The 26,512-nt window shown below is 42.3% G+C and overlaps 1 protein-coding gene across 1 annotated transcript in view; it reads right to left on the bottom strand.

Moving 5' to 3' along the window:
- The window catches only part of STK3 (serine/threonine kinase 3), a 285,794-nt gene extending 261,315 nt beyond the window's left edge, over positions 1-24,479 (bottom strand). Inside the window, exons 1-3 of the mRNA XM_065398610.1 lie at positions 24,289-24,479; positions 2,084-2,164; positions 58-186 (exon numbers count right to left, since the gene is read on the bottom strand). Of these exons, the coding sequence (XP_065254682.1) occupies positions 58-186; positions 2,084-2,164; positions 24,289-24,311 (233 nt within the window). The 5' untranslated portion in view covers positions 24,312-24,479. The remainder of the gene's footprint in view (positions 1-57; positions 187-2,083; positions 2,165-24,288) is intronic.
- Between the last annotated feature and the right edge of the window lie 2,033 nt (positions 24,480-26,512).

The following is a 26,512-nucleotide window of genomic DNA, read 5'->3' as shown; positions in this document are numbered from 1 at the left end:
TTCAAATAGATGCTTAAAAAGGAGGCAAAGAATTAAATAAACAAATATTGCTCATACCTGTCACATTGCTGCATTATAGAAATTTCTTTAATTATTTCCTGAAGATCTGACTCGACAGGGACTTGTTTAATTGCCACTACTTGTCCAGATTCCTTGTGTATTGCTTTAAACACACTACCATAAGATCTAAAAATTACAAAGAATTATAAATTAATTTTTTCTACAAAATATTTCTTTCTTCCTCCCAATCAGCACTATTCCAAAGATCATTCCAATCACTGTATTCATTTAGAATACTTCTTTTTTTATATTATCTACATCAGATGCTTGTAAAATTGCAAGGGATTTCAATTTCATCATGACTGTGCCTCTGAAAAGGAAATCCTCAGATAATGTTTACCTTCGCCAATTCATAGGATTTGGCATATTATGTCAGAATATTGATCAAGAATATCTGGTACCTTACCTCCAGCAGTTGCTTATGAACTAATATAATGTTAAGTGAAAGGTAAATCACCATCATAACACACTTAGCCAGTTAGGAAATGCTGTAAATTAGAAAAAAAAACAAGGAGGGAAAGGATAAATCCCTCCTGACCCCTTCAGGCAATCAGTTTACATCCTGACCATGAGATTTATCCTCATCATCATTTGCATACCAATCATAATTTTATCCCATTCTTCTTAAAAATCTAGCTACAGTATTTGACTCAGATTTTCTGTGGCTGTACATTTACAGAGATTTGGTATATGCTTTCTAAAATATAATTACAAAGAAAAAAGTGCTATTACCCTTTTGTGTTTTCTTAACATGGGATCAAGAAATTGGAGAGACCGATCATTTTTTTTGCAATTCCCTTCATAATTTAAATTCCTCTATCAACTCCTCTAAAACTTTAGAAATTGAAAAATCTTAGTTTTGTAAATAGCTCTTAGATTCATCATGAATATAATCCAAATTACTGGATATACATACATTTTATTTAAAAGGAATAAGATTACAATTACATGTTTACAGTTACATTTTTCTATTTTACAATATTCTCCCTATTATCATAACAAGTCAGTTATCAGGTGCCCAAAATGAAGGTTTGCAGTTTGAAACTCTAGCCTCTAGTGTGAGCTACTCAAACACATGAGCAATTGAGCATACTGCGCTTGTTTGGAAGGCTCTGTTCCTCTTACATGCTCCATAATTCTGAGCCAGCAGGGGAATAGAAATTGACAAGATTCATGTTTTGTCCATTTCAGTTCCTCATCATCAGCCTTGGGCCTAGGAATGTGACTTCTCTATATTCATAATGCCAGAAGATTCAATAGAATTCTACAGAATTTAGGCTTACCACAGGCTTCGTCAGCTGCCAGAGAAGCTGCCCCTGTTCAATTGACAAATCCTGCAGAGCTCCTACATTCTGGTGGTGGTGAGTAGGCTTGTACCCTTCCCAACTGCATAAAGCACCTGCAGAGCTACCAATTTCCCTGGGCAGATCACAGTAAAAATGGAGCTCTTATACCACAGAGACCTTCTCTATTTCAACCTCTTTCCCTCTCTAAAAATAATAATCTACTATCTTTGCAGCTAGCCAAGCTGCGAAACAACCTTACAGTATATACCAATCCTTCAATAATAAGATACTTTGCTGTGTAATAATCACATTCTTTGTTCCACCAGTCTATATGACCAATAAAATGATAACAGGGAAGGTAACATGTACCCTACTCGGAATATATCTTTATATCACCATTCTCATCTACTTTCCAATTTGCAATTAAGTGTGGCTTGTGGCAAAGAAAATGTTCCTGACTTCACTACAACCACAAAAATAAACTTATTTTTCTGCATCAGTAAATGAAAGGCATGAAGGTTTGCAGTCTGAAACTCTAGCCTTTAGAAAGGCATGACAAAAATGCATGGGTAGGTTTTCAAAAAAAACCACACAGGCATTTGCTGTTTAAATACTAAAAAAAAAGGCCCAATTTAGTCCATGCTCATTGACACTGTGTCACTTTTAATATCATATTAATTTTAAATATTTTCCCCATGTATTCCCCCCCCCACACACAAACAAACAGTTTTACTCACCCTTCACCAAGCTTCTCTAAAACATCAAAGACTTCTTCAGGCTGCTTAGTTAAGCTGTCTTCACTTAGCTTTTTCAGCTTGCTAATAAAAATAATATTTTACAATAAGTCATTTGCATATTTGTCTTTAAAGGTAAAAACCTGTAGTTCAAATAAAAAACATGGCTATTAAATGAGAGGAGACAAAGAAATTAAGATCTTACAAAGAGAGAGGCAGGAGCACTTGTAATGAAAAACAAGCATCAGGTACAGACGGTTATAAAATACTGTCCATTAAAAAATAGAAGGTGAAAAAGACAACACTCCTCACCATTGAGAACAAGGGGGTGGAGGCACTGCCCTCCTTATAACTTTTAGCTTAGTGGTTAAGGTACTCACCAGGGAGACCTAGGTTCCATTCCCCCTTGCCTGAGGTGGAGTAGGACTTTGACTTGGGTCTACCCACATTGCAGGAGAGCACCCTACCCACAGGCCTATGGGATACAATGGTGTGTAGCTCTCTGAGTTTCTCCTATTTAAGAGTTAGTCAAGCAGAGACATGACCTTAGATCTCCCCACTACTAGGTGGGTACCCTAACCACAAGACTATATAGTCAGTCAATCAGACTAGGGTTACCATAGGTCTGGATTATCCCGGACATGTCCTGATTTGGGGGTTTTAAATAGCCATCCGGGAGGACTTTGTAAAAATCTAAAAAGGTCCGGGATTTCCCTCCCAATGCAGAGCACGGCGCGGTTGACAGAGCGGCCGGGCCGGATTGCGCCGCTCGCATCGGGGCCTCCAGCAGCCAGAGCCCCTCCCCTGCTCTCCCCTCCCCCACAGCCTCAGCACCCCCGGCACCATAAGGGGGCTGGGGGCCCCAGGGGGCAGTCAGGGGACAGGGAGGGTTGGATGGGTCGGGGGTTCTGGGAGGGGCCTGTCAGGGGGTGGGGGGGTTGAGAGGGGTCGGGACAGGTAGGGGAAGGGGTCCTGGGAGGGGGCAGTTAGAGTGGGGGGGGATCTCAGGAGGTGGCAGTCAGGGACAAGAAGAAGGGAGGCTTAGATGGGGGTGGGGTCCCGGGGGACGGTTAGGGGCCGGGGTCCCAGAAGGGGCAATCAGGGGACAAGGAGGGGGGGGGTTGGATGGGTTGGGGATTCTGTGGGGGGCAGTCAGGGGGCGGGAAGTGGGAGGGAGTGGATAGGGGGTGGGGCTACACCCCCCCATCCCATGGAGTGTCCTCTTTTTTGAAAGTTCAAATATGGTAACCCTAAATCACACACACACACACACACACACACACTCCTGCCCCATGATTATTTAAGTATTTTATACAAACTGCAGCAGCTTCAATGGGAGAGACTGAGAAAGACTGACCCCAGAATAGTCCATAGCCTGGTGGCTAGGACACTCTCCTGCAATGTGGGAGACATAAGCTCAAATCCCAGCTCCACATCAGGCAGAGGAGGGAACTGAACCCAGGCCTTCCACATCCCTGATGAGTTCCTTAACACTGGGCTAAAACTTATAAGGTAGTGGATGTCATTTTGGGAATGGCACCCAAGTCCGTCCCCCCCAAAAAAAACCAAAAATGTTTGGCTGAATTGGTATCACATGTGCAAACAGTTTTGTGTTGAACAAACACAAATAAACTATTAAACCAAAAAAATTTGCACAGCTCTAGTTACAAAGTCAAGCACTCAAAAGTTAGAAAATGCTTGCACAACCCTGATTTAGCCTTCTTGTGCGCACACATTATGATGCAGTCTTCAATTACATGATCACATACTATTTTTTTTTTCCACAGACCTAATTCAGTCCTTCCAACAACCACCCTCCAATTCAGTGGTGGGCAACCTGCAGTCCGCGATCCGCACGCAGCCCGTCAGAGTAATCCACTGGCGGGCTGCGAGACAGTTTGTTTATAATGACCATCTGCAGGCATGGCCACCCGCAGCTCCCAGTAGCCGTGGTTTGCCGTTCCTGGCCAATGGGAGCTGTGGGAAGCAGCTATATATAAAAAACATGGACATAAATGTATTTTCCTCTAACCTGGTTCTCAAAAACAAATTAACCATTTTTGCTGCAGTTCTCCAAAAGAGCCCAGCCTAAGGCAGATGCTCAACATGGAAAATTTCAGCTTAGTTACAGCTCATTAAGACCTAAAGAAAACTTCCTATACAAGCAATTAGAACCTACATTTAATCAATATTACAGCTGTAAAAGAAACCCCACAAAAAGAGTGGGTATTTATATACCAGTGGGATATATACCACAAAGCATAGTGTGGTGGGATCACATCGTCATGCAGACATGGAATGACCAGCAGTAGCTCCAGAATTTCCACATAAGGAAACAGACCTTTATGGAGCTGTGTGAAAAGCTTGCCCTGACCCTCCGTTATCAGAACTCTTAATTGAGGGAGTCCATACAGGTATAAAAGCAGGTTGCTATTGCCCTCTGGAAGCTGGCAACACCAGACTATTACAGGTGCTGCAAACCAGTTTGGTGTTGGCAAGTAAACTGTTGGTGTTGTGGTAACGGAGGTTTGTGAGGGGATCACCACTGGTTTATCCTCTGGTGGTGAGCATGAGAAATGTTCCTAAGATAGCTAGCTTTCAGAGAATGGAGTTCCAAAACCCATACCCAACAGTTTGACAGTCAGCAGGAACAAGCAAATGTGTCAGTTGCAAAGGATACTATTCCATCATTCTGTAGGGCCTGGAGAGGCAAGTTCAGAAACACTAATGTGTGAAGTATGGGAAAGTTGCATGAATACAGGTTTCAGAGTAGCAGCCGTGTTAGTCTGTATCCGCAAAAATAACAGGAGTACTTGTGGCACCTTAGAGACTAACAATGAATACTGCATGAATACAGTGTGCTAAAGAGATCTGGCATTGAACTGCTGAGAGAAGCAGGGACCTTATTCCCTCTTAATTACACTAAAAACAACGAGGAGTCCTTGTGGCACTTTAGAGGCTAACAAATTTATTTGGGCATAAGCTTTCGTGGCTAAAACCCACTTCATCAGATGCATGGAGTGGAACATACAGACCACAAAAGCTTATGCACAAATAAATTTGTTAGTCTCTAAAGTGCCACAAGGACTCCTCGTTGTTTTTGCTGATACAGACTAACAATGGCTACCACTCTGAAACCTCTTAACTACACTATAATCAATGGGATCTTTGTACCCACTGTCGTTTTGGAGGACCATGCATACCCACTCTAGCCATGGTTCATGAAATCATACCCTGACATTAGGGGCCCTGGCAAAAGAAGATTCAATTACAAGCTTAGCAGCTGCAGGATGGGGTAGAGTGTGCATTTGACAGGCTGATGGCAAGAGGGTGCTGCCTCCAAAACCATTTGTATGCCAATGCAGCCAATGCTGTCCATATGTCTGTGGTCTGGTGCGCCCAGCACAACATCTGCAAGGTTAAAGGCAAGTGTTTTTGCATGGGCTCTCGACACTTCTGGTTTGCAGGCCTAGTACAGGCAACCATAAGGTAGAGTCACCAATGAACCCTGGAATTGGTTGCAGTGGGGGAAGGAAGCTGCCTGTTTTCATCACTTCATTATCTGCTTTTATTATAGAGATGCAAACTGTCTATTTGATATAGTGTAGAGGTGATTTAACCTTTAGTGTGATTTTAGGTTATATAGGCTTGGTGTGAAGTTAAGTGCCTATGTGATTGTGACATTTTGCAACTTTATTAAAAGCTTAGTACAAAACTTCCTGGATCTTCCTTCCTTTGAAAGCACCCACAAAGCCACATTTTCCAAAAATAACCAACTTAAAACAAACAAACCAACTCAAGGAAAAAGCCAGCTACCCCTCTATAAAATAACTATTACATGTTATTTTATGACATGCAATAAATATTCCACATGTTGTGCAATGCAAGTGCATGGCATTTGTATACAAAACATTAACCACCACTGAATACTAAAGGTTCAAAAGCCAGTATTAAAGGATGTGTTATTCTCTGGCCAAGTTCCTCCTCCTGTTCGCTCTCCCCACTCCAAAAACCATGTTGCTTGCTTTGCATATGACTACACAGAGAACACCTGTGCTTCCAGTTCGTGAAATAGTCCATTGCCAAGCCAGCCCCAGTTTTCTAAATCCTGCACTGGCTGCAAGATATGGTAATGTGAGGAGTCTGTGGCCATTAGTGCTAGCATGGCTGGGTTCCCTATGCCTCCATTCTTTCTCCAGAAATCTTTCCATACCTCTATGCCTGCAGCATGCTCCACTCCTGCTTTGCCTTCTGATACGCCACGTATTCCTCATGCCTTTGCATCATATCCTCAACCATATCGTTGACAACCCACTTACGTTTATCCTGCTGTTTTATGGTCCTGTCACTAGGAAACAGTTGCAGAGGCTAAGACAGAATTCAGCCAGGCTTGATTACAGCAGCAGCAACATTGTATTGTTTTAAGTTAAGTTATTAGGTAACAACAAAAAGTATCCTAAAATCTGCCTCAGTCATCACTTAAATAATACCGCATGCTAGAAGTGGAAGGTACAGACTCCTAGCTGATCCAGGAAGAGAGCAACCAGACCACAAAAGTTTGATGAAAGTGACACTGACTACAAGGAGAAACTTAAGAAATGGCTGCTGAGAGGTAGCAGCATGCAGCTGCAACACGTAATTCCCTCACCAGCCCCATTAGTTATGGGAAATTCTGATACAAAAAATGTATATAGCAATTTGAAGTGTGTATGGAAGCCATAGGGACTAGTATAATAAAAGAGGAGCAAAAGAATGGCTCTATTTGATAGTGGTTGGTGTTCTAGTACTGGATATATACAATGTATTCCATGTGGAGGATGTGGAGGGGGAAAAAAATGAAGTATGGAGGATCATTGGGACCTTATGGAAAATATGTCACCTCTGACATTTTCCTGGATAAAAACCAAAAAAAAAAAAAGCGGGGGGGGGGGAAGAAGAGGAGAAGAGACGGGAGTTTAAGTCTTTAACATTAAAAAGCCAGTGTTATGAATATAGAACATTAAGCAACCCTTTTATTAAAAGTCAAGCAATCTTGGAATGTAATAATTCAAAAAAAGACACATTAAAGGCTACTCAGAGGCGTAGATCCAACACTTGAAAAGGCAATTTTCATATATGCCAAGTGGCAGAATAAAAGCAGAAATGTAGAATAAAAAGGCTCTAGAGGGACAGGCAACAGGACTAAAACCCAGAGTTAAACAGCCTTCCAAGCAGAATAGTGGTGGCAAAAAACCTAACTTGTTTGGAGACTGAGCTTGTTAAGTTTATGGAGGGGACAGTATGATGAGGCTGCCTACAACAGCATATGGCCCATCCACAACTGCTATTAGCAAATATCTCTAATGGCCAAAAATGAGGAGGGCTCTGAATTACTACTAGGTGTCTGGCTAATGTGTCTAACTGATCACCATATTTGGGGTCAGGAAGGAATTTTCCCTCAGATCAGACTGGCAGAGACCGGGGGGGGTTCACATTCTTCTGCAGTGTAGGGCAGGGGTCACTTCCTGGATTGAACTAAAGTAAATGATGGATTCTATGTAACTTGCAGTCTTTAAATCAAGTTTTGAGGACTTCAGCCAGAAATTATGGGCCTATTAAAGGAACTGGTGGGTGAGGTTCTGTGGCCTGAGATGTGCAGGAAGTTACATTAGATGATCATGATGGTCCCTTCTGGCCTTAAAGTTTATGAGTCTAAGTAAGAAAGAAGTTCAAAGAGCAAAAGGACAAAGGGGAAAAGCCACACATCAAAAATATGTCAGTGATGTAGCAACTGGTACAAGTATAAGAAGAGTCCAGCATTGTGGAGGGATGGTTTATAAACTGTAATAAAGCCTAAGCAGTTTGCAAAGGTGGGTGCAGACAAGACTCAGGAAAGTGTCTGAGTTGAAGGCAGAGTAAAAGGTCCCCCAAGTGAAGGAGAGGAGCTGTTCATGAACACAAAGGAAGAAAATGCTTACAAACTCAAAGAACAACTAATGCAAATTTGTACAAATGGCTAACAAACCAGACACAGCAACACATGTGAATCTCTACTTTCTCTGAACCACTCTTTCGGTTTCTTAAAGATTAAGAAGTCAAAGGCGAAACTGAAATCCTGTAATAAGGAGCATATTCTGTCCCTAGCAAGTGTGAATTGTCACAGATATACTAAAACAAAACAAGAATGTGTGTGTTAGAATATCAACAAAAGCAATCAGTCTGTGGTGAGGTGCTTGGCCTCATCAAGACGGTACATGTCGGAATCGGAATAAATATGAAAACAAGCTTGAACCAGCTATGAATAGGCTAAATGCATCCTATAATCATGTGTCCACAGAATGGAGGATTCTCTCAGCCTGTTATACTTGCCATCTGTAGTATCTCACAAGCCTTAAAAAGAGAGATCGTTATACATATTACTCTCCCATAAACTAGAGAAAGAGCTGCCAAAAATAAGAACAGACGGCATCCACAAAACAGAAGAAGAGTTAATAGACTGAGTCAACTCATTAGTATTTGAAGACAGAAAAGAGGGGCTCTGAACAATCAAGGAACATTCACTCTTGCCTAGAAATGAAATGGTTGGTAAAATGGCAGAAGCCAATTCTTCAAATCAGATGCTTTTGCAGTGTTTTGTCAGACTCCTCTAGGAAAAGGGAGCACCAAGATTTGCACTTTCAGTATACCATTTGACAGATACTGCTTCTTGATATAGCACTCAGACATATGTTCAGTAACAAAAGTATTTCACCATAAGTGTCAGGTCTTTCAGGAGACCACAAAAGTGTACACTGATGGCAGTTTGGAGCAGCACCACTATTGGACATCAGGAATCATTGTAAAAAGTTCTGGACATTGTAATAAGAAACAACCTTCAATTGAATAGAGTCAAATGTCAGTTTCAAACAACTGAAATTACCTACATTACTTAGGACAGAACTTGATCCTAAGGGAATAGTGTCTCATAATTCCAAGTGTCAAGGAACTTGGAACATCAGGACATCCAAATAACAAACAAGGAATTCACATATTGAACTAGGTCAGTAAGTTCATCCCCAAATAACTCACTGAAGAAAACTCCTTCACAAAGATGCTGAATAGGCATGAATGCCAGAGAAGGAAAAAGTGTCCAAAGATTTAATTATCATTAGTATCAGTTCTGCAATTCTTTAGCCCTCTGAAAAGGATCATGGTCCTCAGAGATGTTTCAACATGAAGGCTGGAAGCTGTATTACTACAGAAACATTGGACTAAATGGTTGCCTGTAACATATGCAGCAAAACCTGTGATAAAGTGTTTGCACAAATTGAAAGAGATACTAGGCCTTGCATACTTCTGCACAGAGTTCCACAATTTTTTCTATGGTAAAAGCTGAAACTGGCCATTCAGTACAATACAAAAGGAAAAGCTTGAGCTCTGATGAACACTGTCTTGGACAAGGAAGACATCAAGCCACAGATAGTAAGAGTATTGGTTCCTGCTGCAGCTTCAAAGCTATTGTTTCTGGACTCAGGAAGGCAATGTGGATTGGTGGGAGAGGATTGCTCTGCAGACCAGGGATGATCAGCAGCGGCCAGTGAATTTCAGGATGGAGAAAGAAACCTTTCTGGAGATATGTGCTGAACCCGGACCTAGAGCAGCAGCGTACCAACATGTGGTGCCCCATAACCATCTGGAAGTCACCCCAAATACTACCGGTCTGCTGCAAACCAATTCAGCAAGGAGAAAGCAAGCATTGGGGCCATTCTCATGCAGGTGTATAAGGCCATGGCAAAGGTACTGTTGCACTGGGTTATAAAACTTGGCAATGCTTAGGAGATTATAGATGGCTTTGCACACATGGAATTCCCAAACTATGTTGGAGCAATTGATGGGACCCATGTGCCTGTTATTTGGCTAAGCCCTGTATCCCCAAATCAGAGATCAGAATTCATAAACAGGAACCAGAACCAGCCATTACAAACATTGAATCTATCTCCCCTTGTAAGTATTTTCACACTTGCTTCTTATCAAACTGTCTGTACTGAACCATCTTGATTATCACTTCAAAAGTTTTTTTTCTCTTACTTAATTGGCCTCTCAGAGTTGGTAAGACAACTCCCACCTGTTCATGCTCTCTGTATGTGTGTGTATATATATATCTCCTCAATATATGGTTCACTCTATATGCATCCGAAGAAGTGGGTTGTAGCCCACGAAAGCTTATGCTCTAATAAATTTGTTAGTCTCTAAAGTGCCACAAGTACTCCTGTTATAAACAGGAACGGGTATTTCCCCATAGTGTTCCAGAGGATTGCCTACCACCAGAGCAGATTTACACTTAAATGCTAGGTGGTCTGAAAGGGTCCACAGTGCTAGGATGTTTTGGAACTCAGCTCTTTTAAAATTAATGGAGGAAGGACTGTTTGCCCCCAGGAACACTATGGACAATAGTAGTATGGACATTGCTACAATTATCCTGGGAGATTCCGCTTACCCTCTGATGACCTGTGAATGTCTTCATTAAACAGGGCCATTGGGAAAGAAGGGAGGAACAGTTTAACTAGCACCGCATTAGTTGCGGAATGACAGAGTGTGCATTTAGCTTTCTGAAAGGGAGATGGCGCTATTTGTGGAATAGCTTGAAAGCAGCAGAAAACAAAAGTCCCAAAGACTGTAGCAGCCCATGGTATTTTGTACAATATTTAAGAGTGAGGGAGAAAGCCTTACAGGTGCAGGGGAGGCGGAGGTGCAGAGACTTGCTCAGCGGTTTGAACAGCCAGCAAGGCACCCAATACAAAATGCACACAGCCAGGGCAATATTGTCAGGGGTACCTATTGCTCTTATTTTGAGGCTCAGGCCTGAAACTGTGCAGCTGCATTTCCAGCTGTTAAATTCCATCCCCGCTCCCACCCCATGGGATTGTTGTGCAGTTCTGTGTTGTTTATGGGCAGAAGTGCAACAGCATGGCAATCCCTACTGTATCTTGTTTTTGGCCTGGTCTACACTATGACTTTAATTCGGATTTAGCTGCTTTAATTCGAATTAACGCTTGACCCGTCCACACAATGAAGCCATTTAATTCGAATTAAAGAGCCCTTTAATTCGATTTCTGTACTCCTCCTCGACGAGAGGAGTAGCGTCAAAATCGGTATTGTTAATCCGAATTAAGGTTAGTGTGGCCGCAATTCGATGTTATTGGCAATTAGATGTTATTGGCTACCCACAATGCAACGCTCTGGAAATCGATGCTACTACGGTAGCTTGGACGCACACCACCGAATTAATGGTGCCTAGTGTGGCCGAATACATTCGAATTTATAAAATCGGTTTCCTAAATTCGAATTATATAAATTCGGATTAATCCCGTAGTGTAGACATACCCTTTGACAGCATTTGTTTGTAAGCCCTTAAAAATTAGTGCAACCAATGATTTTCTGTGTAAAATGAACTGTCAACTCTCTAGGAATGAAATTAAGAGTTTTTATTATTAAACAAAATGCACAAACAAAAATGAAAAAACAGCTTTTAATTATGAAAGAAACTACAAAGAACACTTTCATTAAACTAGCTGTAAAATGAAACAGCAAAAGCCAACAGTGCAGGGCAGAGCCCAACACAACGAGTTGTGGGGGGAGCGCCTCATCACAGGCAAGCAGGTCTTAGCGCTGCCTTTTCTGGTTTGTCAGACTTCTGCCACAGACTACTGTAGCTCAAAGTTATCAAGGGCAATAGAGGGCTCAAGAGAGCTGGGGGTCCAGGTGCACTGTTCTTGGTGCCCTAAGCTGAGGGCTAGAGAGAAATGGCCTCTGGGAGCAGTGTTCTGAGGGTACAGTGGGGAGCAGTTGTTGCTGCTCCCAGTAGTCCACATTGTCCAGAGGCTGCATTACATGGGTGGGTGCTGTTTTGCAGTAGTGCATTGCCTGCTGCCTTAACAGTAACATTTATTGCAAAGGGGAATTTTGGCTTTGTATTGCCTCCAAGAGTTGCCTCTGCATTCCCTTTTCTTTTTCTGTACTGTCCTGGACCATGGCAATGCTGTCCCTGGAAACTGCAACAGTCTCCTTAGAAAGACTATCAGATTCCTTCTCAGTCCTCAGATACTGCCTCTACCGCTCCAGATTTTTCAAGTTGGGGCGGGGGCAGGGGCGGGGGGGTGAGAAAGACTAATGATGACTGTGGACATATCATCAGGACTTCTCTGGTTTTCTCCCCCTCAGGTTTGCCAGCCACCTAACCACTGATAAGGTCTCTGTCCTAGAGGGTCTGGCCAGTGCAAGTGCTGTAACTAATTTATTAAAAAGGTGACAAGAAGTTGTTGTTCATATTCTGGCTAGATTTTTTTTTTTTTTTTTTTAAAGCTTCCCCAAGATTCTTTGCAGTCTTGGGGCAGCCTCAGAGATGGTAAGTGGCATGTGCATTGGGATTTTTGGCCTGTGCAGTATATGCTGTGACTATGCCATTGTGCCTTGGAAGCTAGGGAGAGGGGAGGGTAAAATGGGATTGGGAATTATTTTCCTGATCTGGCTTTCAAGTTTTGTTGAGCCTTGGAGATGCATATCTGATATAGGAAGTATGGCTGTCCAGTGATTTAAAAAAAATTGCGATTAATCGCACTGTTAAACAATAGAATACAATTTATTTAAATATTTTGGGATGTTTTCTACATTTTCAAATATTTATTTCAGTTACAACACAGAATACACAGTGTACAGTGCTCACTTTATATTTATTTTTGATTACACGTACTTGCACTGAAAACAAAAAGAAATTGTTTTATTTTTGAATGCAATTTTTTTGTACATAATTCTACATTTGTAAGTTCAACTTTCATGATAGAGATTGCACTACAGTACTTGTATTAGGTGAATTGAAAAATACTTGTTCTTTTATCATTTTACAGTACATTTATAATCAAAAATAATGTACCTGACTTCAATTACAACACAGAATACTATATATATGAAAAAGGTGGAAAAACATCCAAGATTTCATACATTTCAATTAGTATGCTATTGTTTAACAGTGCAATTAAAACTGCGATTAATCACAATTACCGTATATACTCGTTCATTAGCCCGTTTGTTTATAAGCCAACCCCCCAAAATGGATAGGTAAAAATAGCAAAAATTGTATGACCCTTTCATAAGCCAACCCTATATTTCAGGGGTTGGAAAACTTTGGCTCCCGGCCCATCAGGGTAAGCTGCTGGCGGGTCAGGAGGGGCTCCATGCCTGCAGACGCTCCAGGTAAACAAAATGACAATGTATTAGATATTCAATTCAATGATTCCATAGAGTTTAAAATGATCAAATTTTGGTGTAAACCCGTTTATAAGCCGACCCCCGTTCTTTGATGCGTCACTTTTTTACCCAAAATATTCGGCTTATGAACGAGTATATACAGTAATTTAATTTTTTGAGTTAATTGCATGAGTTAACTGTCGACAGCCCTAATAGGAAGGGTTAACAGGGTGAACTTAGGCACAAGCATGATAGTAATCTCCTCTACGTCCCCTTTAGGCTGTCCTGACTCTGGATGACTTAACATATAGAGAATGGCCTTATTCAAAAAAGCAAAGGGCAGACCAGCAAAATTCATTGTGATGTTATTCACCAAGACGGTCCACCAAGCAGTGTTGCAGGAGTGCAAGGATGTACTGAGCTATACCAGTGGGGAAACCTGTGCAGCTAGTCCTCATAATTAAGGCTACAATTTAATCACAGGTATTTTTAGTAATAAAGTCATGGACAGGTCACAGGCAATAACCAAAAAGTCATGGCCAGTGACCTGCCTGTGACTTTTACTAAAAATATGCCTAACTAAATCTTACCTGCTTGGGGGGATAGGTGCTCAAGTGGCGGCCTGTGGTGCTCCTGTTGCTCCCAGACTGTTGCCACCGAAGCAGCAGCCGGTGCAGCTGTGGAAGTCACGGAGGTCCTAGAAAGTCACAGACTCTGTGACTTCCGTGAAAGATTCACAGCCTTACTCATAATCTTCCAACAAAAATTAAGAAAAAATTTCCAGCCTTAGAGTTTGCTTTATCTCCCCTGCAGACACGTTGAAAAAGAAGAGAATGATTTATTGGGTTCTGCAATGATTGCCTGAAGCATTCATTGTTACCAGTCTAAGAATGCATGTTACAGGAGAGCTGTACTCTTTACATAAGAATGGCCATGCTGGGTCAGACCATAGCCCAGTATCCGGGCTTCTGACAGTGACTCATGCCAGCTGCTTCAAAGGGAACAAACAGAACAGGGCAATTATTGAGTGATCCATCCCCTGTCACTCAGGTCAAGCTTCCAGCAATCAGAGGCTATAGGACACCCAGATCATGGGGTTGTGTCCCTGACCATCTTGGCTAATAGCCATTGATGGACCTAACCTCCATGAACTTATCTAATTCTTTTTTTCACCCAGTTATACTTTTGGCCTTCACAACAACTCTGGGCAAGGAATCCAGAGGGTTGACTGTGTTATGCGAATAGTATTTCCTTTTGTTTTAAATCTGCTGCCTATTAATTTCAGCCAGTGATCTCTTATTCTTGTGTAATGTGGAGAAAGTGAATAAGGAAGTGTTATTCACCCCTTCACACCAGTCATGATTTTATAGACTTCTATCATATCCCCCCTTAGTAGTCTCTTTTCCAAGATGAGCAGTCCCAGTCATTTTAAAACAGTTACTGATCCATGACTGAACATTCCCTCTTAACCAAATTAAACAGTTATGGGGTAATAGCCTTTGACAAGGTTCCCTCAAAGACTTTCTGAAAGTTCAAGTACACTATGTCAACTGAATCTCCCTTGTCCACATGTTTGTTGACTCCACCACTCCCAAAGAATTCTAATAGCATATGGGTAATCATAATAGGTATGATTTCCTTTTAGAAAAGCCATGTTGACTCTATCCTAACAAATCACATTCACCTGTATGTTTGATAACTCTGTTCTTTACTATAGTTTCAACCAACTGGTACTGAAGTTCAGCTTACTGGCCTGTAATAGCCAGGATTGCCTCTGGAGCTTTAAAATAAATAATGTGTTTCAATTGCTTCTTTGGTTTAGAGGCTGATTTAAAGTGATAGGTTACATACCCCAGTTGTTAGATATGAAGTTTCATATCTGAGTTCCTTCCAGAACTCTTGAGTGAATCCCATCTGGTCCTAGTGACTTACTACTGTTTAATTTATCAATCTGTTCCAAAAACCTCTATTGACACCTCAATCTGAGACAGTTCCTCAGATTTGTCAGCTAAAAAAACAAAACAAAACAAAAAAGTGGTTCAGGTCTGGAAATCTCCCTCACATGACCTGCAATCAAGACAGATACAAAGAACACATTTAGGGCTTGTCTACACTGGCACTTTATAGCGCTGCAACTTTCTTGCTGGGAGCTATTCCCCTCATGGAGGTGGGTTTTTTAAGAGCACTGGGAGAGCTCTCTCCCAGCGCTATGCCATGACTACACAAGCCACAGTATCGCTTTAACGTTGCCAGTGAAGACATGCTCTTAGTTTCCTCCACAAAATCTTTGTCTTCTTTGAGTGTTCCTTTAGCACCATGGTCCAGAGAGGTCTGGCAGGCTTCCTACTTCTGATGTACTTAAAAAAAAAAAATTGCTGTTACTTTGTGTGTCTTTTCCTAGTTGCTCTTCAAATTCTTTTTTGGAAGGAGAACATCCAACTGGAGCAGAGGGAAACGATCCCATAGTTGGGACCCTCCTTCCAGATGATGTTGTAGTATCCTCTTGCACTGAGGATACCTCTCCGTGGGAGGGAACTCCAGTTATTAGGAAGAGACCGATATTAGTAATGGGTGATTCAATCATTAGAAACATAGATAGCTGGGTTTGCAATGTGTTGGGGAGGGGGGAGGCATAAACGGACAGCATGGAGTAGGAAGGGAGGCTCAGAAAGTTTGCTCAGAACAGAAGCTAGCATGGCAATATAGTATAACAAGTCAGTTAAAATAAATACATGCCAACATTCCCTCCATAGGATCAGCCTCCTCAGTCCCCATCTGGGTATAAATTTCTGAAAAAGACACACTAGATACCTCCCATCAAACCTGGGAATGAGTTCATATACTGACAAATCTGTTTTTAATAAAGCCTAGCTAATGGAACAACCACCACATTTAGTATACTACCCAAACATCACTGCAGCATTGAATATGTTAGCACAGTTATATAGAAGATTTACCACAGTTAAACAACATATATACATGCACACATACACACACACAGTTTGACAAGGTAGTTAATGGCCAGAAAAGGCTAGATTGATTAAAGAAACATCACCTTATTGTCATTCAGTGATCATGAGGTAAAGAGATTTTACAAAATTAATAGCAGATGTCTGCTAATGGTACCAGAGAAAAAGTAGCAGAAACGAGTAAATCAAAAGGCAGCTACACCAGAATTCCATGAATTGATCTTGTTATGAATTATAGAAAAGTGACTGTATGAGACATGGACATACCTATAGACCAGTGGTTCTCAACCTGCGGCCCATGGGCCGCTTGTGACCCAGTCAGCACACACTTGCAACCCACGTGACATCCTCAGGGCCATGCAGGTAGTATTGGATGTGGCCCACATCACACACACACACACACACACACACACAGAGTTGAGAACCACTGCTAGAGACACTTTGCTTTGTAGCAGAACCAGAAGACAGATGAAACATCTAAAAACAATGACAGACCCATTTATACTGTAATATTAAAATATAAGATAACAGATTGACTGGTCTAATTTACTAGAAGTGGGCAAATAGTGCATGGAGTGTTTACCCAATGTTTTCAGAAAGAAGTTGGCTAAATAAAATAAATTAATAGAGATATCCCATCTCCTAGAACTGGAAGGGACCTTGAAAGGTCATCAAGTCCAGCCCCCTGCCTTCACTAGCAGACCAAGTACTGATTTTGCCCCAGGATCCCTAAGTGGCCCCCTCAAGGACTGAACTCACAACCCTGGGTTTAACAGGCCAATGCTCAAACCACTGAGCTATCCCTCGCCCCTAAGCTATTATCATCTATCTGATCACTTATATGCCCATACATGTTAACAGTAAAATTTTTGAGTAGAATTCTGCCCTCATTTGTACACAGTGCAATCCCAGTGAAGTCAGTGGGGTTGTACAGAATGTGAGAACAGAATTAGTCCCTTTATATTTGCATATACTGATATCCCAGTACCAAATGTGACTTTGAGTAAGATAATAGTAAAGCCCACAAATTCTGTTGCTCTATACGCGTCTTCATATGTTACAATGATTTGTAGCAGAGTTGATAGGCTAAGTTCATTTTAATAAATGACAGGTGACCCTCAAAAAAAAAAAAAAGTTAAGAAAAGCAACTTGTGCTCTCAAAACTCCATAACTATTCTGCGAATGTTCATAGACCCATAAAAACTGCTTATTTTAAAAATGTAAGAGGGAAGACAGGAGTATGAATGCGAATTACATATAGTTCTCGTGTTGGGAAGGAATCATTCCTGGATTATTATTTTTTTTAAACTTAAGTTTATTTACAGACAAGTTTAAGTCATCTCAGTTTAAAAAAAAAAAGCTGAGTCAGAATTTTATGGCTGCTGATAGCATTCGTTTGAAATGGGGAGGAATAATTTAAAGTGGATGCCAGGGCACTTTTTCCTTCTACTACTGTTAAAATTAACATAACTGAAAGATTAAAGAGGGTAAAAAAAAAAAACCACACACCCCACTTACTGTAGAACCACAAAACAAAGATTCTCAGGAAGATTCAGAGGCAAATGTAGTGGCTGGAACTATTTCCAGTCACTTTTTAAAACTAATGACTTGATTTCAAATGTGATAGTGTCCTTTCAAGTAAAGAGGAAGGAAAGTATCAAGTTAAGCTTCACACGCAGATGTAGGAAACATTGTTGAAAGTGCAGATAGAAAAATGCAACTCACAACTATTATAAAAATAGTTCACTGAAAAGAAATTAAAGTAGATATACCAAAAAAATTAAAAGAAATATCCTTGAACTCCTTAATACCGGCCTTTTCATTATGAATGTTCAGTTTCCTGCTGTTAAGACCACTTCTCCTTTTCTCGTTTAAGCTCTCACCCATCACACCCTGCCCCAAGTTCCCAGTAAAAAGCTATAGTGGTCTAGTATGTCTATTGGACTGCGTCATATGCCGCTCTCTGAAGGACTCAGGTTTGAGAAATAAGAGTGTTACAAGTCAGTTTTAGTGTAAAGTTTCCTTGGATTCTTTCAGACCCTCGAGGACCATGGTTTGTTTCTCCACAAAGCAAAGGGAGGAGAGGGGATGGACCCTCCAAACATCCATGGAGCTCCAGAACATTCACTCGAAGACCCTGCTATCTTTGAACTAATTCCAAGTCTTCCACACATCCCCCTGGCAATATGTCCCTTTCAGCAGCTGCCTCTACAGGCAGGCATACGTGCATGCGCTCACGCAGACACACTCATCCCTACACAAGTCTGGTGATTAGAGACTATTTATGTTATTAGACATATGCCACCATCCTCGCAAATCACCATGGCGTCGAAGAATCTCTGAAAGTATTACAAAAGCAAAAATAGTCACTCTGGTTCTTCCCAGCCAATAGGAGAAATAGGTTGATTAGACTGGGGGGTGAGCAAGAAGAGTGACGCTTCAGATTACTTTTTTTAGGATGTCTCTACAGAGCAGCTAAGAGATTGCTTCCCAGCATGGATAGACAGACACACTCTAGCACTGCTCAAGCTAGCACACTAAAGCTAGTAGTGGGACCATGGCAGCACAGACAGTGACTTGGGCTATTTAAAGCCAAAACTCATTTCCCATTAAAATCTTGAATTTTCAGACCTCTTCTCCCACTAAAGAAACAAACCTATGCACCCCTAACTTAGACCACATTCTCAGCCAAAAGGTGAATTTTTTTCCTCCCTGGGAAATTTAAAGGGGGGGGGGGGTTTCAGAAAAACTCCCTACAAGTTTTGCTACTGACATTTTGACTCATCATGACTCTGAATCAGTAAGGTACTGAAGCACATGAGTGGTCCCCCTAAAGTCAATGGTGCTACTCATATGCTTAAAGTTAAGTACATGCTTGAGTACCATGCTGTCTCAGGGCCTAAATCTCCAAATTGGCTTGATCTACAATCTTAAATGTAAGGTGCTTCACTACTTATGCATTAGATTAGAAGCACCGTATAAGCAGTATTTTATGAGGATGCAGACAGGAAAATTTCAGAAGAGTGGTTTTGTTTGGACAGAGGATCAGTTGGATGCCAAACAGTATTGCCTTTGCAGATCAGAAGGCTGGGAATGCTAGTTTCATCCACAAAAGTGGTTTAATGTCTACAGTGAGCAAATAGGTGTCAGACTTCTTGTTCCTTGCCAAGTTTTGCTAATTCACGCAATTTTAAGTCACAAGTCTTGAAATATTTGGTATCTTTTGTTTAGCCCCAGCTCCTGAAGTTATGTAAATACAGGAGAACCTCAGCCTTCATGTGAGAGCAAACAAAGTGTCCTGCTCTCTTGGTAGCAAAGAAAGAGCCTCAAAAATGTGGCATAAGCGTATCCCAAAGGTTCAGAAACCAGAAGATTTAAAAAATAAATAAATAAATAAAAGTAACAAGCAGACTTTAAAAAAATCTTTTAATTCAGCCAACTTTAAGAATTTTGAATGCTTGGGGATGGTAGTACCACTTCCTCCTGCTCCCTGTAACACTGGGAAAGTCACTTACACTAAAGCTTTCAGAAGTGTACACTAATTTTGGGTGCCTCTGTTTAGGTGCCAAACTTGAGACAACTAAAGCTTGTTTTTCCACAGATGCTGAGCATCCTGTAACCCCCACTGAAATCAGGCCTTAGGTATCCCAAATTGAAGACCAAAGATTGAGGCACATAAAGTTAGTGACAGTTTTGGTCTTAGTCACTATGCTTGTTTATCCATTTATAAATCAGGGACAGACACCTACTGCACAGAAGTGTGAACTATGAGGTTTAGGGCAGGGCCGCCCAGAGGGGGGGCAAGTGGGGCAATTTGCCCCAGGCCCCGCGAGCCCTGACTGAGAATCCCTTTCCTGGCTAGAGGCGCCTTTTTAATTTTTACTCATCCGGCAGCGCTCCGGGACTTGGGCGGCACTTCGGCGGCAGGGGGGTCCTTCAGTGCCGCGGAAGACCCGGAGCCAGTGAGGGACCCGCCGCCGAAGACTCGGCGCGCCACCCGGTGAGTACAAGCGCCGCAGCGGATGGTGCCTTTTTTTATGTCCGCTCCCCCGCTTTGCCCCAGGCCCCCTGAATCCTCTGGGCGGCCCTGGTTTAGGGTCTGAACCTGCAACCTGAGTAAACAAAACTCCCACTGAAGTCAGTGGAAGTACAGTCCAAGACTGCAAATGTTGGGCTTAGTTTGTTAGTACTTGTAAAGTGCTATGAGGTTCTGGAAGGGCTATAGAAATACAAGGTGGTTGTTGTTGTTTTTGTTTTTAATAGATACTAGTCATTTCACCTGGGAAAAAAGTAGAATATAAATTCTCAATGGATTAATTTTAGATTGTGCAATTGTATCAGAATTTGACAGACCTGATGAACCAATGTAGCTGTATTTCTAGTCTAAGCAACAGATAGTCAATGAAGTAGCAATGGGTTCCAAACAATGAGTAAATAGTGAGCAAAATCCCAAACCAAAAGGCTTAAAGAAGTTGGTATTAGATTTAATATATGTCAGATAAAACAAAAAGCACATGCACCTGCAAAAAAAAAAAAAAAAAAAAAAAAACACACCTCAAAGTTGTCATTAATATATACAACTTTTGTTTTAAAATATTTATGATTTTACATAAGAACACAAAAGTTGCCATGCGGATCAAAACAGAGTCATCTAGTTCTGTAACCCTCTCTCTAACAGTAACCTGGTAACAGATGCTTGAGAGGAAAGATACAAGAAAGCTGGCAATCAGCAGTCATAGGATAACCTGCTCCCAAAGAAAGTTTCTTTCTAACTCCCCACCCAATCAGTTTGGCTGGGTGTTTGCCCTGAAGCATGATGGTTCATATAACTTAATATACACAGTGTTGATAACTCTCAAAACTGTATTGCTATCCTTATGATATTTAGGCCTGGTCAACAGAGAGATTTTGTACAATTATAGCTACTTCTCTTAAAGAAAATACAACCACCTCTAACTGAAATAGGTGTACTTGTATGATATTATTTCCCTTCCTCTACTCATCAATAAGCTATAGTGGTATAAGCATTTTATACCACTATCATTGCATCCACACTAGGGTGGGGCTGTACTGCATTAACTATACCAACACAGGTAAGGCAGTATAACGTTTGTGATTAGACAGAGCCTTGGTGTTTTACGTAAAGCAACACCTCCTGGAATCAAGTTTCTAGTCTTCATGGTTGTGGAGAAAAGCCTAAAGACATGAAGCCTAAAGGCTCAAAATTCAAAATGTATTTAATTATCACTATATGGGGGGGGGGGGGGACACCTAACTCATGATTTTTGAGCATTTGGGGTTGTCAATACTGCAACAGTAAGGGTTTTTTGTTTTAAGTTTTTAATTTTGGATGTTCCTGATTTATTTGAATAAATCTAATTTTGAGATGAGGCTATTTTAACAGTGCTTTTCAGATAAAAGCTCCAGCCAAATAGTTTGGCTGAGGTCCATAGCTTTTATTATTGTACTGTTACAGTCTAATAAAAATTCTGGATAATACATTAGCTGCAATTAGCTTCAGATGCTTACAAAAATAGTTTATGAAAAGCTTTTCTCCAGAAGAATCACAATTAAAATGGAGTGGTGATAATATAATCATGATTTATCAATTCCCTGTCCTCCAAAAACAATTAAGTATCCTAAAGCTATATTTCACTGCCAGCGGCTTTTATTTAGTATTACTGACTGCTGTTTGTAGCCAACAGAACATTCACATATTCTCCTGGCTTCTACTGTGACTTGGGCAACTTTTTTTAAAATGAGATCTTAAAGGGAACACTGAAAAAGCAGGATCTTTCAAATGTAAGAGCAATATACTTTACCAATATAGTCCCTAAATCAGGGGTTCTCAAACTAGGAGTCGGGATCCCTCAGGGAGTCACGAGGTTATTACATGGGGGGTCAGCTTCCACCCCAAACCCTGCTTTGCAGCCAGCATTTACAATGGTGTTAAATATATTTAAAAGTGTTTTTAATTTATAAGGGGGGTTGCACTCAGAGGCTTGCTATTTGAAAGGGGTCACCAGTACAAAAGTTTGAGAACCACTGCCCTAAATGCTGCACTGTGATACATGCCCAGAGCCCGACTAAAGTTAGTGGTTATCCACCCATGTCACATTACACGGCAGGATTGGAGACACAGGCAGAGTACTGGACAACTTGTATGCCATATGGATTTAAGTTATTACAGCAAAAAAGTTGATATTTCAGGTCACTAATAATCTGGTACAAATGCTATATGTAGTAGTATTATGAAATGATGTCTATATACCCTTCTCTTTCCCCTTCCTTCATTTTAGGTATATTTTAGAAGGGGGGTGGGGGGAAGACTTTCCTTCCCTTTGACCTGCAAAAATCCAATGGCTAAACTCAATTAGAAAGATAATTTCAACTAGAAGACTTTACTGTTAGTAACAAGGCCCCTGCCATACCTATTTAAGAAGGGGAAGAGTATAGGGGTTCTCTTATGCTGCTGTGCAACCTCACTCTCAAACATATCATTTCCTAATTTCCTCACATAGTGGGGTGGAGGGGGAGGAGAAGGGATTTTTCTTAAAGTTATTTTAAGGCTGGGCACATATGTCAATTTCTCCCTCAGAATTAGTTTTAAAAATATAGAGTTTAAAGCCAGAAGGAACCATTGACCAGAGTTTCTCAAATTTCATTGCACCACGACCCTCTTCTGACAACAAAAATTACTACATGACCCCAGGAAGGGGTACCAAAGCCCAAGCCCCACTACCCCAGGCAGGGGGCCAAAGCTCAGGCACCGCTGCCTTGAGGGACACCAAAACTTGAGGGCTTCAGCCCTGGGCGGTGGGGCTCAGACTTTGGTTTCAGCCGAAAGCCCCAGCAAGTCTAATGCCAACCCATTAAAATGGGGTTGCTACCCATTTCGGAATCCTAACCCGCAGTTTGAGAACTGCTGCATTAGACCATGTAGTCTGAACTCCTGTATCTCTCAGATTTAGTTTCATCCTGTCAGCCCTCTGTTGAGCCCAATAAGGGTTTGTCTACACTTGGAATTTTAGCTATTCCGGAATAATATCAAGATAAAAATATGGAATCCCCAATGTCATTTGTAGTCAGGTTCCGATTAGAACTGCATTCAAAGGAGGTTTGTTACAGTCTCCTCACCATCCCCAAAACTAGTTCTAGAGACAGAAGAGTGAGATGTTATGATTTCCCTCCTGGATTAGTTTTAGTGTTGGGTGGTTTTATGCTCTCCTCCCCCACGCCTCCACTGGGGTGGGGGAAGAATAACTTTAAGGCTTGGGGGAGGGGGTGCATTTTACCAGTTCTGTATTCCCACTCCCCCACGGAATTAGTGCTAAATTGTGCAAGCACATGTCAGTCTTCATATCTACCCTAACATGGGGTGAATGCCAAGGCTTGGGGAGAGGGAAGACCAGGGTCTCTCCCCCCCTCCCATGGGCGAAGTGAGTAGTGCCAAGGCTGGGGGGGGGGGAGGAGGAGGATCAGGGTCTCTCCCCTCCCCCATGGGGGGGGGGGGGTTAGTGTCAAGCCTGGGGGAAGGAGGATCAGGGTCTCTCCCCTCCCCCATGGGGGGGGGTTAGTGCCAAGCCTGGGGGAAGGAGGATCAGGGTCTCTCCCTTCCCCCATGGGGGGGGGGGGTTAGTGCCAAGCCTGGGGGGGGGGGCGGGAGATCAGTGTCTCTCCCCTTCCCCATGGGGGGGTTAGTGCTAAGGCTGGGGGGGGGGCGGGAGATCAGTGTCTCTCCCCTTCCCCATGGGGGGTTTAGTGCTAAGGCTGGGGGGGGCAGGAGATCAGGGTCTCTCCCCTTCCCCATGGGGGGTTAATGCTAAGGCTGGGGAGAGGGGATCAATGCCTCTCCCCCCATAGGAGGGTAATGTCTCTTCCCGTCGCCCTAAGTGGGGAGAGAAGGGGGACACCAGGGGGCGGGGCCGCCCGTAGCCCCGGTGGTGCCTAGCGAGGCCTAGCCCCAGCTCCTGCCCCCACCCACCAGACCACGCCGCCAGCTGCTCCCATTGCCAAGGCAGGGAGGGGACTCGGTACCTTCTCGGTGCTGCCTGCTCCATGCTGCTGCTGTTGGGTGGCGGCGCGCTGAGCCGCGACGCGAGTGTCGCCTGACAGGACCCCGCCGGCCCCCCTAACTCCACACAACTTTCCGGCAACTCTGGGACTGGCCCTTTAAATGCGATTCGCCCCCTCCCCACTGGGGTCGGATGCCGGACTCTCACACAAACACCACCAACTCCTACCCTGCTAGCTGCCCCAGACCTGCCCCTTTCATTGGCTACTAGCGGCACAAAGACAAACACTGATTGGATGCTAATCAAGTCACTCAGCACCTTAGAAAGCGGAAGAAAAAGTCCCTCAGCCCGCACTGAAGCGGCTTGGGGAGGGCTGTTCGTGTCCTGGGAAGAGCGAGCGGACCTGCGTAGGGAGGAGGCGGGGCGGTCGGCGTAGAATTGTTAGTTCCCAGCATGCACCGCTCCTCCCGGTTACCAGCTGTCGAGCGGCGCGTGCTGGGAGATATAGTCTCCAGCGGCAACAGCCAACTGCTGCCTGTTCTGCTCGTGAGGACGGTGGTCTGAGGGACCCACCCGCGTGATTGCCGCGGGCCGGGCACTGACATCCCTGTGTCGGGGCCCCTGAGTCACCCCCTTACACTTCCCTGGCTGGAGAAGTGACACTGCCGGACAAGTACATGTTTTGTTGGCCGCGAGGCTTGGCATAGCTTAATTGTGGTAGCTCGAGATAAAGCTGCGTTGTCCCAGAGATGCCCCGGGCTCGCCGTCCTTCAGAGCGAGCTTTACAGCCCCAACGAGGGAGAGTCAAGGCTGAAGAGGGAGACGTTCCAGGTGGTGTGTTAGGTCATTGCCAAAAACAGGGACGCTCATCTTCGGTCCTTGGCTACAATAGTCCAAGTTTTTAATCCACGCAACACCTAAACAGTTTGATTTAAAATGTACGCTGCTTAATAGTGCATATGAAACACTTAAATCTCCTAATTCATACTAAAGTCTAGTCCACGTGAGAGTTCTATAGGCAATACAAACCAGTGGGTGTTGTTATAAACAATTATTTGCTGAAACCTGGATGGTTGGAGATTCCACAGGAGATTCCAGTTCATAAGAAAAAAGAAAACAATACAACAATGTTTATTTTGCATGTCACCTTGTCATAGTGATTGATCAGCCATTTGAAAAACACTTTACAGTACATGAGGGGTAGCTGTGTTAGTCTGTATCCACAAAAACAACTAGGAGTCTGGTGGCACCTTAAAGACTAACAGATTTATTTGGGCATAAGCTTTTGTGGGTAAAACCCCACTTCGCCCAAATAAATCTGTTAGTCTTTAAGGTGCCACTGCACTCCACTCTGTAGTACAAATATTAGGTTTGTATATTATTTCTATTACATTTACAGCAAACTAAAGTAATCAGATTCAAAAATAAATAAATTAAGTTAAAACACAAACAATACATTCAATTAATGTAAAAAAAGTAATTGAATTTAACTGAATTAATTTGAAGATAAACCATAGATAAAAAATTCAGATTCCACATTTCTTTTAATATCTAATTTAGTTTCACATTTTATTCATGTGCTTTATTATATTGCCATGCAGCCCCCTTTGCTTTTCCTATAATTTCTTTTGGTGGCTCTAACTTGAAACATGGCTCAGGATTTGCCAGCTTCACTTGGGGAAAAAAACGGGACAGTGTCCCATCTAGTCCAAGGTTTGGTCTGAATGGTGTCTTATTTAAAAAAAAATTAAGACTGAACACTCTTCTCCTGCATTTGAGTGGGGGTAAAACTAAGATAAGCTTGGCAACCTTGCACTGTAATGGGAACTTGAGAAAACCACTAGGGCTTTTGACACTGCTAAGATATACCCACAGTGTCCATCCTGTATTGCACATTGTATTGTTATCTGTGTCAGTTTGTAGTGCTGCCTCCTCCCATACACACTGAGGAATATCTGATTTCTGCATCAACTGGTAATCAACAAACTCCTCTTACAGCTTCTCTATCTCAGGTAACCTGCTCTTAAAAACCTACAATGACAGAGATTCCATAACCTCCCTAGGCAATTTATTCCAGTGCTTAACTACTTTGACAGCTAGGAAGTTTTTCCTGATGTCCAACCTAAACACCCTTTGCCAAAATTTAAGCCCATTGTTTTTTGTCCTATCCTCAGAGGTTAACGGAAACCATTTTTCTCCCATCTTCTTGTAACAACATTTTATATACTGGAAAACTGTTATGTCCC

This window comes from Emys orbicularis, chromosome 2 (assembly GCF_028017835.1).
Source record: "Emys orbicularis isolate rEmyOrb1 chromosome 2, rEmyOrb1.hap1, whole genome shotgun sequence".
NCBI lineage: Eukaryota > Metazoa > Chordata > Testudines > Emydidae > Emys > Emys orbicularis.
This window is presented reverse-complemented; position numbering and strand designations above follow the sequence as displayed.